The sequence below is a fragment of the Mustelus asterias genome, chromosome 19 (assembly GCF_964213995.1).
Source record: "Mustelus asterias chromosome 19, sMusAst1.hap1.1, whole genome shotgun sequence".
NCBI lineage: Eukaryota > Metazoa > Chordata > Chondrichthyes > Carcharhiniformes > Triakidae > Mustelus > Mustelus asterias.
Genome location: NC_135819.1, coordinates 81438018 through 81453796, shown reverse-complemented (window position 1 = coordinate 81453796; position 15779 = coordinate 81438018). Strand labels below are relative to the sequence as shown.

Genomic DNA, 15779 nt, shown 5'->3' with positions numbered 1-15779 from the left:
CATCCCAACACCAAAGCCACACCTTTCTATCCGCTACTGTAATTCAGTATTTTGTTATCCTCCTCATTCTCAAATTCTATGTCCTTTCTAAAGCTTCGAGTCAAGCCCAGCTTGTCGGCAGATCCCTGTGACAGTCACAACATCATACCCCATCAGCTGAATTTGTTCTTCAAACTTCTTTAAGTTAGTACAATCGTGGTCAGAATTTCTATTTGGGTACCAAAGATGTGGGGGTTAGGTGGATTGGCTATGCTAAATTGCCCTTTACTGTCAGGGGGATTAACAGAGTGAATACGAGGGGTTATGGGGATAGGGCCTGGGTGGGATTGTTGTTGGTGCAGGCTCAAATGGCCTCCTTATGCACTGAAGGGATTTTATACCTGTCAATGTCTGTCCCTATGCACTGATCTTGTATTTAACACTCTTTCTGTTGTTGATGCTCTATACGTTGCTATACAGGCAATATATTCTAATTTCCATCGCAATTGCTTTAGTTAAGCAGGTATGTTATAACTTTTTATAACCTCTATTTCTGAAATATTTTACATTGATCATTTCTTGCCTACCCTTTGATCTTATCCCCTCCTTTCTTTTAATCTTTAGGTTGAGAATATTTCCATCCATTCCATCTTCCCCTTTATTATTCATTTTAAAATCCTTTCTCCTGTCCTATTTGTAGATCCTGCCTGAAGCCTGAACCCAGTCAGGTTCAGATGCCATCCATACCAACACTAAGACATCCTGCAGCACTAACGCTAGTGTCCCAGGAAACTCCTCCTTCCAACACCACATTTTCAGCTATACATCGAGTAGTGGAATGCATTACTGCATTTTGTTTTATAATTTGAAACTTTAATAGTGAAGATGTGCCAGGATCCCACTTTTAATACCCTCCAGGCCACAGGGTAAGGACAGCACTGGACTCAAAGATGCAGAATTAGTATGGATAAAGAATAGAAATATCAAATATGGGCTCTCTAACAGTAACTACACCGTGTTTAGTGGTGATAATGAGGGTTTGTAAGAAAGGCACACTGCTAATCATGGGTGACTTTAATGTACATATAGATTGGATGAATCAAATTGGCAATCTGGAAGATGAGTTCACGGAGTGTTTTTGAAATAATTCCTTAAAGCAGCATGGTCTACAGTCAGAGAGCAGGCTATTTTAATGTGTAAGATATGACAAATGAATGACTTAATAATGAGGGAACCTCTAGTAAGCAGTGATCATACCATGATTGAAATTTGCATTCAGGTCAAAGAATGGGTCTAAGACTTGTGCTTTAAACTCAAAGGCAATTACAAGGTATGAAGAAAAGAGCTGGTTAAGGTGAACTGGGAAGTAGGTCAGTAGAGATGGGCGGCACGGTAGCACAGTGGTTAGCACTGCTGCTTCACAGCTCCAGGGACCTGGGTTCGATTCCCAGCTTGGGTCATTGTCTGTGTGGAGTTTTGCACATTCTCCTCGTATCTGCGTGGGTTTCCTCCGGGTGCTCCGGTTTCCTCCCACAGTCCAAAGATGTGCGGGTTAGGTTGATTGACCATGCTAAAATTGCGCTTAGTGTCCTGGGATGCGTAGGTTAGAGGGATTAGTGGGTAAATATGTAGGGATATGGGGGTAGGGCCTGGGTGGGATTGTGGTCGGTGCAGACTCGATGGGCCGAATGGCCTCTTTCGGTGCTGTATGGTTTCTAAGGTTTCTAAGAGACGGAGTGGCAGACATTAAAGGGGATAATTCATAATACTCAGCAAGGGTGCACTGCAGTGAAAACAAAAAGACTCCAAGAGAAGGATGCAGCATTAGTGGCTAACAAAGGAAGTTAAAGATAGGATTAAACTGAAAGAAAAGGTGTACACTTCTACAAAGATTAATCATAGGTCAGAAGGTTGGACAAGATTTAAAAAGCAGCAAAGAAAGACTAAACAAAAATAAGGGAGAAATTGAAGTACCGGAGGAAGCTAGCTAGAAATATAAAAGCGGATCGGATCGTTAGGGTCTCTTCAAGTATTTAAAAAGGAAAAGAACAACTGAAGTGAGCATTGATTTTCTGGAGTGTGTCTGGAGTTAAAAATGGGAAATAAGGAACTGGCAGAGAAGTTGAGCAAATATTCTGTCTCTTCACTGTTGAAGACACAAAGACACAAACAACATCCCAAAAATACTTCCAAATCAAGAGGAGAAAGGGACAGAGGAACCAGACCAAACACAATTACAATGATAAAGGCGTAGAATCATAGAATCCTAACAGTGCAGAAGCAGCCCATTTGTAGAGCTTAAGGCATAGGGATTAATATATTCACACATAAAAAAGGGGTTGGTCAATGAACTGGGAGACAGAAAACAGGAATAAATTGATCATTTTCATATTGACAAGTGTAAGAAATTAGTGCTGGGGCCTCAACTGTTTACAATCCATATCAATGACCTGGATAAAGGCTTGGAATGCATGGGTGCTAAAATTGTTGATGACACAAAGAACATAGAACATAGAAAAGCTACAGCACAAACAGGCCCTTCGGCCCACAAGCTGCGCCGAACAATTTCCTTACCTTCTAGGCTTATCTCTCACCCTCTATCTTACTAATCTCCATGAACCTATCCAAAAGTATCTTAAAAGACTCAATCGAATCCGCTTCCACCACCGCTACCAGCAGTCGATTCCACGCACCCACCACCCTCTGAGTGAAAAACTTACCCCTAACATCTCCTCTGTACCTACTCCCCAGCACCCTAAACCTGTGGCCTCTCGTGCCAACCATTTCAGCCCTGGGTAAAAGCCTCTGAGAACCCACTCTATCAATAACTCTCAACATCTTATACACTTCTATCAGGTCACCTCTCATCCTTCGCCTCTCCAAGGAGAATAGACCTAGCTCTCTCAACCTATCCTCATAAGGCATACCACTTAATCCCAGCAACATCCTCGTAAATCTCCTCTGCACCCTTTCTATGGCTTCTACATCCTTTCTGTAATGAGGCGACCAGAACTGGGCACAGTACTCCAGGTGGGGTCTGACCAGGGTCCTATACAGCTGCAGCATTATCTCCCGATTTCTAAACTCAATTCCTCTATTGATCAAGGCCAGTATTCCAAACGTCTTAACCACAGCCTCTACCTGCGACACCGCTTTGAGCGTCCTATGAACCCGGACCCCAAGATCCCTCTGTTCTTCCACACTGCCAAGCGTCTTACCCTTAATATTATATTCTTCCATCCTATTCGACCTGCCAAAATGAACCACCACACACTTATCTGGGTTGAAGTCCATCTACCACTTCTCCACTCAGTCTTGCATCTTATCTATGTCTCGTTGCAACTGCTGACATCCCTCTACACTATCCACAACACCACCAACCTTTGTGTCATCAGCAAACTTGCCAACCCATCCTTCCACTTCCTCATCCAGGTCAAAGATGGGGAGAAAAATTGTGAAGAGGACATAAAGAGTTTGCGAAGGGATATAGATACGTTAAGTGAGTGGACAAAACTTTGGCAGATGAAGTATAATGTGAGAAAATTTGAACTTATCCACTTTGTCAGGAAAAGTAATAAAGCAGCATATCAGCAGCAGAGAGCGGTGGAGGCTGGGTCATTCAAAATTTTAAAGATGGAGTTTGATTGACAAGGAGTCAAAGGGCATAGGGGGTTAGCATAAAAGTGGAGTTGAGACCACAATCAGACCAGCCATAATCTTATTGAATGGTGGAGCAGGCTCAAGGGGACGAATGGCCGACTCCTGCTCTAATTCATATGTATCCAGGTCTGACTGCTCCCTACTCAGATAGCCATCGAATAATGCTCACCATCAGAGTTCAAACATGAATACTGACCAATTCACCAGATGGTTTGTGGCGCCTTTGAAATTACAATCCAAAAGAAGTCAATGATGTCAAAATGACATCAAAGGAGAAAATGATTGGGAAAATATGATTTTTCTTAAAAAGTATGATCCAGTACTAATTCCAGAGTGGATTGTTCTTGTGTCTTAGGCTAGCAGCAAATAATGAAGCGAACGAGTATATCATAACTGATAACATTTTCAAATGAGAAATGAAAACTGAAGTATTAGGCTCCACTAGCCAATTTATGGAGCATGGAATTTAGTATCTGCTCCCAGAAACATACCCGACAATCAACCTCAATAGAAATAACGTCCTCCTTAAAAAACCAAAACATGATCGCAAGAGTCCATTTACTTTTACTGGCCAATTGAACTTTCCTATATAAACAAGCTGCTTATCCTTATAAGCAATGGAAATAAAAAATGTTATTTCATTTTGATTTGATGGCAATTGCAAAACAAAAACCAATGTAGTCACGCTGACTAAAGTGTTTCTGGGAATTTATTTGGGGTTGTTACCTGGATACACCTGCAAATATAAATGAATGGAATTCCCACATAGGTTTGAGAATTGTGAAATAGACTTTCAATTCAACTATGCTAATAGCAAAGATGTTAATAAAAAAATTATAGAATTGGATCTGAAAGCAAAACATGAAATATTAATTTATAAAATTGTATTCTGTTACTAAACATTGTCTTCACACTCACTGCAACACAGGCTCATCACAAACAAAAAAATCCTCCTCAGCAAAGAAACAATGAGCATCCCTTACATTTCCTTCAAAGAATTGTCCAATATTTCATATCTTCTCCTCGTACAATTTGGGCTACAAACATCTGAACCGTAACTTCTATCAGGGAAGCAAAGTAATATTTACATAGTTCTGGTTGAAAACATTTTGGAACTTACTGTCTGCCAAGAATCTGTTTCACTTTCAGGATAGTGTTTGAAGCATTTCTGATTCTACCATGTTTTGCTGCCAAGCCAACAATCTAATAAATAAAGCAAATAATGAGAAACTCAGAATTCCATGCAGGTGCACAATGTCAAAGATATAAAATGGTTTCAACTACCTTCTCATTTTCTCGATAGGCAATAATGGCTGGGGTAACACGGTCACCGGCATCATTTGCTACAACTTCTGCTCGACCATCCTAGGTGGAAATAAATTCAAGTTTTATATCACAGGAAATATTAAAAATGTATTGTTATCTCTTGCCAGAAGCCATGAACAAACCTGCATTTAAAGTTTATTTATTATTATTTATTATGAAGTTACTGTGAAGTTCCCCTAGTCGCCACACTCCGGCGCCTGTTCGGGTCAATGCACCTAACCAGCACGTCTTTCAGAATGTGGGAGGATACCAGAGCACCCGGAGGAAACCCAAGCAGACACGGGGAGAACACGCAAACTCCACACAGTGACCCAAGCCGGGAATTGAACCCGGTCCCTGGCATGGTGAAGTAGCAGTGCTAACCACTGTGCTACTGTGCCGCCCAATCAGAGAATATGTAAGTAACAGGATGTAAGCAGTGGATTATCAAACCAATGTTCAACCTGCATATGTCAGCTGTGGCTCAGTTAGTAGTGCTCTTTGCCTTTGGGCCAGAAAGCTGGGCATCCATGAGGCACTGTGGGCTATTAACAGCAGCAGAATTGTACTCAATCATCCCTGTACTGAAGAAAAGCCAGGCAGTGTGCCTTCATGACTATCCTCCGTTGGCTCTGACATCCATCATTATGAAGTGCTTCGAAAGGTTAGTCAAGGCACAGATCAATTCCGGCCTTCCACACTGCTTGGATCCACTACAGTTTGCCTACCACCGCAACAGGTCCACAGCAGACCCCATCTCCCTGGCCCTGCACTCAGCCCAAGAACACCTAGATAACAAGGACACTTCTGTCAGACTTCTATTTATTGATTACAGCTCAGCCTTCAACACCATCATTCCTACAAAACTCATCTTCAAACTCTGTGACCTGGAATTCGGCTCCTCTCTCTGCGGCTGGATCCGAGACTTCTTAACCCACAGGCCGCAATCAGTAAGGATTAACAACACCTCCTCCTCGATTATCCTCAACATTGGTGCCCTGCAAGGCTGTGTCCTCAGACCCTAAATATACTCCTTATACACCTATGACTGTGTGGCCAAATTCCCCTCCAACTCAATTTTCAAGTTTGTTGATGACAAAGTGGGTCAAATCTCAAACAATGATGAGATGGAGTACAGGAAATAAATACAGAATCTGGTGAAATTGTGTGATGACAGTAATTTCTCCCTCAATGTCAGTAAAATGAAGGAGTCATCGACTTCAGGAAGTGTAGTGGAGGTCATGACCCTGTCTATGTCAACTGGGATGAAGTGGAAATGGTCAAGAGCTTCAAGTTTCTAGGTGTCCAGATCACCAATCAGTCCTGGTCCCTCCTCACTGATGCTATAGTTAAGAAAGCCCACCAACATCTCCACTTTCTCAAGAGGCTAAGGAAATTTGTCATGTCCGCTACGACTCTCACCAACTTTACAGATGCACCATAGAAAGTATCCGTTCTGGATGTATCACAACTAGGTACGGCTCCTGCTTTGACCACAACCGCAAGAAACTACAAAGGATTGTGAAGAAAGCCTAGTCCAACACACAAACTCCTCCCATCCATTGACTCTGACTACATTTCCCGTTGCCTCAGAAAAGCAGCCAGCATAATTAAAGAGCTCACGCACCCCGGACATTCTCTCTTCCATCTTCTTCCGTCGGGAAAAAGATACAAAGTCTGTGATCATGTATCAACCGACACAAGAACAGCTTCTTCCCTGCTACCAGACATTTAAATGGACCTATCTTATATTAAGTTGATCTTTCTCTACACCCTAGCTATGACTGCAACGCTACATTCTGCACTCTCTCCTTTCCTTCTCTATGAATGGTATGCTTTGTCTGTATAGCACGCAAGAAACAATACTTTTCACTGTATAGTAACACATTTGACAATAATAATCAAATCAATCACAATGTGTAACCTCCTAGCCCAGTATATCCCCCATGCTACATTACCATTAAGCCAGGGGATCAATCCTGGTTCAATATAGAGCACAGGAGGGCATGCCAGGAACAATATGAACCAATCTATAAATGAAGTATTAACCTGAAGCTACAACACAGGACTACTCGTGTACAAAGCAACACAAGCAGCAAGTGATAGACAGAGCTAAACAATCCCACAACCAACAGATCAGATCTGAACTCTGCAGTCCTGCCACATCCAGTCGTGAACGATGGTGGACAATTAAACTCATGGGAGGAGGAGGCTCCACAATACCCTCAAACTCAATGATGGAGGAGCCCAGCAAAAGATAAGGCTGAAGCATTCGCAACAATCTTCAACCAGTAGTGCCAAGAGGAGGATCCACTTTGGTCTTCTCTGGAGGAGGTCCCCAGCATCACAAGTGCCAGTCTTCAGTCAATTTGATTCACTCCACGCGAGATCAAGAAATGGGTGAAGGGACTGGATACTGCAAAGGCTGTGGGCCCTGACAATATTCCGGCAATTGTACTAAAGATTTATGGTCCAGAACTTGCTACACCCCTAGCCAAGCTGTTCCAGTCCAGCTACAACACTGGCATCTACCCAACAATGTGGAAAATTGCTCAAGTATGTCCTGTACACAAAAAAACAGGACAAATCCAACCCAGCCAATTACCGCCCAGTCTACTCTCGATCATCAGAAAAGTGATGGAAGGGGTCACCAACAATGCAATCAAGTGGCACTTGCTGAGCAATAAGTTACTCACTGAAGCTCAGTTTGGGTTCCACCAGGGTCACTCTGTTCCTGACCTCATTATAGTCTTGGTTTCAGCATGGACAAAAGAGCTCCAGAGGTGAGGTGAGAGTGACTGCTCTTGACATCAAGCTAGCATTTGACTAAGTGTGGCATTAAGGAGCTCTAGTAAAACTGGAACCAATGGGAAGACGCACCACTAATTGGAGTCATATCTGACACAAAGATGATGGTTATCATAGAGTCATAGAGGTTTACAGCATGGAAACAGGCCCTCCGGCCAACTTGTCCATGCCGCCCTTTTTTTTTAAACCCCCAAGCTCATCCCAATTGCCCGCATTTGGCCCAAATCCCTCTATACCCATCGTACCCATGTAACTATCTAAATGCTTTTTAAAAGACAAAATTGTACCTGCCTCTATTACTACCTCTGGCAGTTTGTTCCAGACACTCACCACCCTCTGTGAAAGAATTGCCCCTCTGGACACTTTTGTATCTCTCCCCTCTCACCTTAAACCTATGCCCTCGAGTTTTCGACTCCCCTACCTTTGGGAAAAGATATTGACTATCTACCTTGTCTATGCCCCTCATTATTTTATAGACCTCTATAAGGTCACCCCTCAGCCTCCTACGCTCCAGAGAAAAAAGTCACAGTCTATCCAGCCTCTCCTTATAACTCAATCCATCAAGTCCCGGTAGCATCCTAGTAAATCTTTTCTGCACTCTTTCTAGTTTAATAATATCCTTTCTATAATAGGATTGCACACGGTATTCCAAGTGTGGCCTTACCAATGTCTTGTACAACTTCAACAAGACATTCCAACTCCTGTATTCAATGTTCTGACCGATGAAACCAAGCATGCCGAATGCCTTCTTCACCACTCTGTCCACCTGTGACTCCACTTTCAAGGAGCTATGAACATGTACCCCTAGATCTCTTTGTTCTGTAACTCTCCCCAATGCCCTACCATTAACTGAGTAAGTCCTGTTCCTTGTTCAATCTACCAAAATGCATCACCTCGCATTTGTCCAAATTAAACTCCATCTGCCATTTGTCAGCCCACTGGCCCAATTGATCAAGATCCCGTTGCAATTGGAGATAACCTTCTTCATTGTCCACTATGCCACCAATCTTGGTGTCATCTGCAAACTTACTAACCATGCCTCCTATATTCTCATCCAAATCATTAATATAAATTACAAATAACAGTGGACCTAGCACTGATCCCTGAGGCACATCGCTGGTCACAGGCCTCCAGTTTGAAAAACAACCCTCTACAACCACCCTCTGGCTTCTGTCAAGAACAGTAAGAAGTCTCACAACACCAGGTTAAAGTCCAACAGGTTTATTTGGTAGCAAAAGCCACTAGCTTTCGGAGCTTTGTCAGGTAAGTGGGAGTTCTGTTCACAAACAGGATATATAAAGACACAAACTCAATTTACAAAATAATGGTTGGAATGCGAGTCTTTACAGATAATCAAGTCTTAAAGGTACAGCAATGTGAGTGGAGAGAGCATTAAGCACAGGTTAAAGAGATGTGTTTTGTCTCCAGACAGACACATACACATCTCTTTAATCTGTGCTTAATGCTCTCTCCACTCACATTGTCTGTACCTTTAAGACTTGATTACCTGTAAAGACTCGCATTCCAACCATTATTTTGTCAATTGAGTTTGTGTCTTTATATATCCTGTTTGTGAACAGAACTCCCACTTACCTGACAAAGCTCTGAAAGCTAGTGGCTTTTGCTACCAAATAAACCTGTTGGACTTTAACCTGGTGTTGTGAGACTTCTTACTGTGTTTACCCCAGTCCAACGCCGGCATCTCCACCTTCTGTCAAGAAGCCAATTTTGTATCCATTTAAATACCTCACCCTGGACCCTGTGAGATTTAACCTTATGCAACAACCTACCATGCGGTACCTTGTCAAAGGCCTTGCTAAAGTCCATGTAGACAACATCAACTGCACTGCCCTCATCTACCTTCTTGGTTACCCCTTCAAAAAACTCAATCAAATTTGAGACACATCATTTTCCACTCACAAAGCCATGCTGACTGTCCCTAATCAGTCCTTGCGTCTCTAAATGCCTGTAGATCCTGTCTCTCAAAATACCTTCCAACAATTTACCCACCACAGATGTGAGGCTCACTGGCCTGTCGTTCCCAGGCTTTTTCCTGCAGCCCTTATTAAACAAAGGTACAACATTTGCCACTCTCCGATCTTCAGGCACCGCATCCACGACAATCGATGATTCAAATATCTCAGCTATGGGACCTGCAATTTCCTCCCTAGCCTCCCACAATGTCCTGGGATACACTTCACCAGGTCCTGGGGATTTATCTACCTTGATAGATGGCTGTGGTGGTTGGAGGTCAATCATCTCCGCTCCAGGACATCACTGCAGGAGTCCCTCAAGGTAGTGTCTGAGGCCCAACCATCTTCAGCTGCTTCATCAATAACCTTCCCTCCGTCATAAGTTCAGAAGTGGGGCTGTTTGTTGATGGTGGCACAATGCTCAGCAGCATTCCTGACTCGTCAGATACTGAAGCAGATTGTGTCCAAATGCAACATGACCTGGACAATATCCAGGCTTTGGCTGACAAGTAGCAAGTAACATTCATGCCACACAATTGCCAGGCAATGATTATCTTCAACAAGGGAGAATCTCACCATCACCCCATGACATCAATGACATTACTATGTTAGAGGTTGTGGGTTTTATACAAAAAGAAAAATGTGGTTTGCACAAGTAGATTCAGAAAATGAAACTAAACAGGGAAACCCTAATGACATAACCATCAAAACATGTGAACAGCTCAAAACAATCACGCAACAACTGAAGGACATAACATCCCTCCCCCTTTACTTTTGCTGTCATGACAACATAAGGTGAAGCATCATAAGCAAGCAATAATGGTAGTTTTGGATGAAAATGAACCAATACTTCAGACTTCTGCAAAGCATCTTTATGTCCTTGTATGCTTTCTCACAATATGTTGCCCAGTCCGATGTCACAGATAGCAAATTATGCAATGGCTTTATTAATGTAGCTAAGTTACAAACAGATTTGCTATAATAATGTACTAATCCTAGAATGGATCCGAATTGCATGACATTCGCCGGATGCGGTGCGTCTAAAACAGCTTCCATCTTTTTAGACGCTCTATGTAAGCCTTTACTATCAATATTGTGGCCCAAATACTGGACTTACATCTGGAAAAAGTCACACTTTTCTTTTTTGATACACAGACCACGTGCTTGAAGACATTCGAGCGTTGCTCCTATATTATTCAAGTGCTTCTGTACACTGGACCTTGTATTTAGAACATCATCCAGGTAACATTGTCCAGAGAGACCATTTAACATCTGATCCATTGACCTTTGGAATAGGGCTGCTGTGAATATTTTTTTATTCATTTGTGGGATATGAACGTCGCTGGCTGGGCCAGCATTTATTGATGTGGAGATGCCGGCGTTGGACTGGGGTGAACACAGTAAGAAGTCTCACAACACCAGGTTAAAGTCCAACAGGTTTATTTGGTAGCAAATACCATAAGCTTTCGGAGCAATGCTCCTTCGTCAGATGGAGTGGTCTCTGTTCTCAAACAGGGCACAGACACAGAAATCAAATTACAGAATACTGATTAGAATGCAAATCTCTACAGCCAGCCAGGTCTTAAATGCACAGACAATGTGGGTGGAGGGAGCATTCAACACAGGTTAAAGAGATGTGTATTGTCTCCAGACAGTACAGCTTGTGAAATTGTGCAAGTCCAGGAGTCAAGCTATGGGCATTTATTGCCCATCCCTAGTTGCCATGAAGGTGGTGGTGGTGAGCTGCCTTCCTGAAACGCTGCAGTCCACGTGCTGTGAGTTGACCCACAAGGCCATGAGAGAGGGAATTCCAGGATTTTGACGCAGCAATTGTGAAGGAATGGTGATATATTTCCAAGTCAGGATGGTGAGTGGTTTGGATGTTATTCCAAAAGGCTATTTTTGATAATGAAAAAGACCTTTATGAATAACAATGGTAAGCAATGCTTGAGATTCAGCGGCTACATGCATCTGTAAATATGTTTGTGAAAGATCAATTTTGCTGAATTTCTGCCCACCTGATAAATTTTCAATTAAAGGAATCGGATATTGATCAGCGCACAACACCGGATTTATGGTTGTTTTAAAATCACCACAAATACAAATTGAACCATCTGCCTTCATGACAGGTACAATGGGGGTAGTCCAGTCACTCATTGTAACCGGCTAGAACACACCAGTGTTAACAGGTCATACTAATTCGTCTTCGAACTTGGAATGAATTGCGAATGGCACCACTCTTGCTTTGAGACTTTTTGGTTGACCATTAGGCTTTATCTTTAGTTTCACTTTAACTCCCTTCGTTGAGCCAAATGTTTCAGCAAATACACTCTTGTATTGATCCAGAAGGTGCTGTCGCTCTGTTTTGACATTGATCAGTCTGTTGGCAGCACTCCAGTTAAGCTTTACCTTCTCCAACCATAATCTCTCAAATAGAGCTGGAAAATTACCACGGACCACACGGAGAGGCAACTCTGCTGTTTGTCCACTCAACTCTATGTTTTCCATGATGTCTTTATAGAAACCATAGAAATCCTACAGTGCAGAAGGAGGCCATTCGGCCCATCGAGTCTGCACCGACCACAATCCCACCCAGGCCCTACCCCCACATATTTACCCGCTAATCTACACATCCCAGGACTCTAAGGGGCAATTTTTAACCTGGCCAATCAACCTAACCCGCACATCTTTGGACTGTGGGAGGAAACCGGAGCACCCGGAGGAAACCCACGCAGACACGAGGAGAATGTGCAAACTCCACACAGGCAGTGACACGAGCTGGGAATCGAACCCAGGACCCTGGAGCTGTGAAGCAGCAGTGCTAACCACTGTGCTACCGTGCCGCCCTGTAACTTTGTAATGGCACAATCTCTTCAGTGTACATCCTTAAAATAACATCAGTAAGATACTTCAGCTTTTGTTGGTATGTAGTCTCAGGAATTAAAGATACAGCAGCACCAATATCAACCTCTATCCTAATATGTCGTTCATTTAACTTCAGAATCAGACGTTCAGTTGGAACTCTTCAACATATCTCTGGACAGTCTCTTCACAATTGTAATTCTCTTCTTCCATGTTGTAAATTTGTTTTGTAGATTTCAAGAAGAACAAATTGCACTTATCCAGATTCTTCTCAGGAGAAGCTAATCATGCTTTTGCAACGTGATCCATTTTTAAATTCTTGCACTGACCGTCCTTGCTCCAGCATTCACTCGCTGAATGGCCCATCTATGACATGCTTGTTGCTGTTTTGCCTGCTTATGGGCAGTTCCCAACTTATGGATCTTCATTCCTGCACCAAATTGTCAAGCCTCTTCAGCAGCCAATTTCTTGGAAGCTACGATTTATATTGCTGACTTTCAAAGCATGTTCAGGAAGCAATCTTCTTTGCATAATCTCATGATAGGGACCACAAGCTAGATGACCTGGAAGAATACCTTCTAATGATTTACCAAACTCACAATGTTGTGCCAGCCTTTTTAAGGTTGTCACAAACTGAGCAATGCTTTCACCTTTCACTTGGTTCCTTCAGTGGAACCTGAACCGTTCCACGATGACCAGTGGCTTTGGAGAGTAAAGCTCTTCAAGGATCTTTGCCAAGTCATCACAAGGTTCTGTTCCTGGCTTTGCTGGATGAACTAAGTTACGTAGTAAATTGAAGGTTCTATTTCCTATTGTAGGGAAAAAACTGGTACGAGTAAGTTGTTTACAATTTTATTCGCTTGTACAAAGTACTGAAAACAATCGGCATGGGAATTGCATGATTCATTTCCTCCACTGAAAGAACCCACTGCACCTAATTGACGCACCCTTTCTCTTGCAGGCACAAGTAACTTGAGACTGCTCAGTATTCTTTTTACTGTCTTCCTAGTTTTCCCCTTTTCATCCTGGAGACCATTGACTTGATGTATTCTTTTTTTCAAACAGCCCCAGCCATACAGCAAAGCATCCCTTCTTTTCAAATATGACGTGGAGATGCTGGCGTTGGACTGGGGTGGGCACAGCAAGGAGTCTCACAACACCAGGTTAAAGTCCGACAGGTTTATTTAGAACCAAGAGCTTAATCAGAAGGAGCAGCTCGTGATTCCAAATAAACCTGTTGGACTTTAACTTGGTGTTGTGAGATTTCTTAATTTTCAAATATGCCAGATACTACCTGGTATCTCACCCTTCTCTGATCAGAAAAACACCCTCTTAACACCACAGAGAGCTTCCACCCTTTTTCAACTGCATAGTGAGTCTCCCACAGTGCTGCTACACACTACCATACCTGCGCAGAGCCTGCAGCTTAGAAGAGTCTACCCAATTTTCCCCCCGATAAGAAACAAAATATTGTTTTTTTCCCTTTTTCTCCTACTCAGTCTTCCTATTCTTCATTTTCCCTTCTAATATTCGAAGTCCGGGAACCGTCATTTTAAAACTTTGTTTTCCTGAGGACATCAAGAAAGATCCCAAGTCCTTTCTCATCATCAATTTTATTTTTGTAATGTCCTAACTATATTAGGGGGTTGCGAGTTTTACACAAAAATAAAAAGATGTGGTTTGCACACAGGTTTAGAAGCTTTTGCCGAACATCATCCTGGGGGTTACCTGAGTTAAGCAGTTACAGCATTTTCTCTTTTTTAATACTGCGAACATGTGCGGCACTTTACTTTGAAGTAGTCTCAGAGCTATGATTCTCTGAAACATTCTCTCAAATATGTAAAATTCACATTTTAATATGCCCCACCCCGATAAAAAACTCAATGTTTATATTTAATATATTTTGGCTAGAGATGCTAACAAAGGGAACACAAGTAATTAACATAATTAGTGCTAGAAGTAGCTCAACATCTGATCCAAATAAGAGTGACCCATGTCTTCTTAAAAATCAAATCACAGTCATTATAGTTAGTACATACATTAAAACTGTTAGTTTGGTTCATGCCAGCATTGTCACTGCTGTGCGCACAGTCCAAGTCCCACTCCCACAACTGAGTTTGCACTATGACACAGATTTCAGTGCCATACTCATCAGGGGTTACTTATCTATTCAGCTACCGATGGGCACTTTCCCTCCCTTTCCTACTTACGTAATGGCACAGCACTTGCAGTGGCACTGCTGCCTCACAGCGCCAGGGACCCAGGTTCAATTCCGGGCTTGGGTCGCTGTCTGTGTGGAGTCTGCACGTTCTCCCCGTGTCTGCATGGGTTTCCTCCGGGTGCTCCAGTCTCATAGAAACCCTACAGTACAGAAAGAGGCCATTCGACCCATCGAGTCTGCACTGACCACAATCCCACCCAGGCCCTACCCCTATATCCCTACATATTTTACCCGCTAATCCCTCTAATCTACGCATCCCAGGACACTAAGGGGCAATTTTAGCATGGCCAATCAACCTAACCCGCACATCTTTGGACTGCCACAGTCCGAAAGACGTGCTGGTTAGGGTGCATTGGCCGTGCTAAATTCTCCCTCAGTGTACCCGAACAGGCGCCGGAGTGTGGCGACTCGGGGATTTTCACAGCAACTTCATTGCAGGGTTAATGTAAGCCTACTTGTGACACTGATAAAACTAAACACTGGGCCAAACATCTGAGTTTGCTGCCCCAACCCCAGTGCCAGCCCCACCCGCCCGGTGCAGCCAACACCCCACCCCGGGGCCCTGCAAGAGGGTGGTGGGTCAATGATGACAATGTTAAGCCAGCCCCGGCCTCCCACCGAGCTCCCGCCGCCGGCCCCGAGCCCCGGCCTCCCCGGCCCGCTGACCTTACAAACGGCCACACAGCTGCACGTGCCCCCGATGTGAACCCCAATCGCCGCCATTGCCGTAACCAGGGAAACCGCGGAGCAGGCCGGGAAACTGGGCAGTGGCCGCTGATTGGAGCAGGGTCTGTCCAATGGGAGTGAGGGATGGAGGCAGTTCTGATTGAAGCAGAGTCTGTCCAATAGAGTGAGGGATGGAGGCAGCGCCGCGCTCTGATTGGAGCAGAGTGTATCCAATGGGGTGAGGGATGGAGGCAGCGCCGCGCTCTGATTGGAGCAGAGTCTGCCCAATGGGGTGAGGGATGGAG

General features: G+C 43.5%; 1 protein-coding gene across 1 annotated transcript in view; it reads right to left on the bottom strand.

Annotated features, from left to right (window-relative positions):
* Nucleotides 1-15580, bottom strand: part of hspa14 (heat shock protein 14) — a 29418-nt gene extending 13838 nt beyond the window's left edge. The window contains exons 1-3 of the mRNA XM_078235992.1: nt 15475-15580; nt 4924-5004; nt 4760-4842 (exon numbers count right to left, since the gene is read on the bottom strand). Coding sequence (XP_078092118.1) covers nt 4760-4842; nt 4924-5004; nt 15475-15531 — 221 coding nt within the window. The 5' untranslated portion in view covers nt 15532-15580. The remainder of the gene's footprint in view (nt 1-4759; nt 4843-4923; nt 5005-15474) is intronic.
* Nucleotides 15581-15779: the final 199 nt, after the last annotated feature.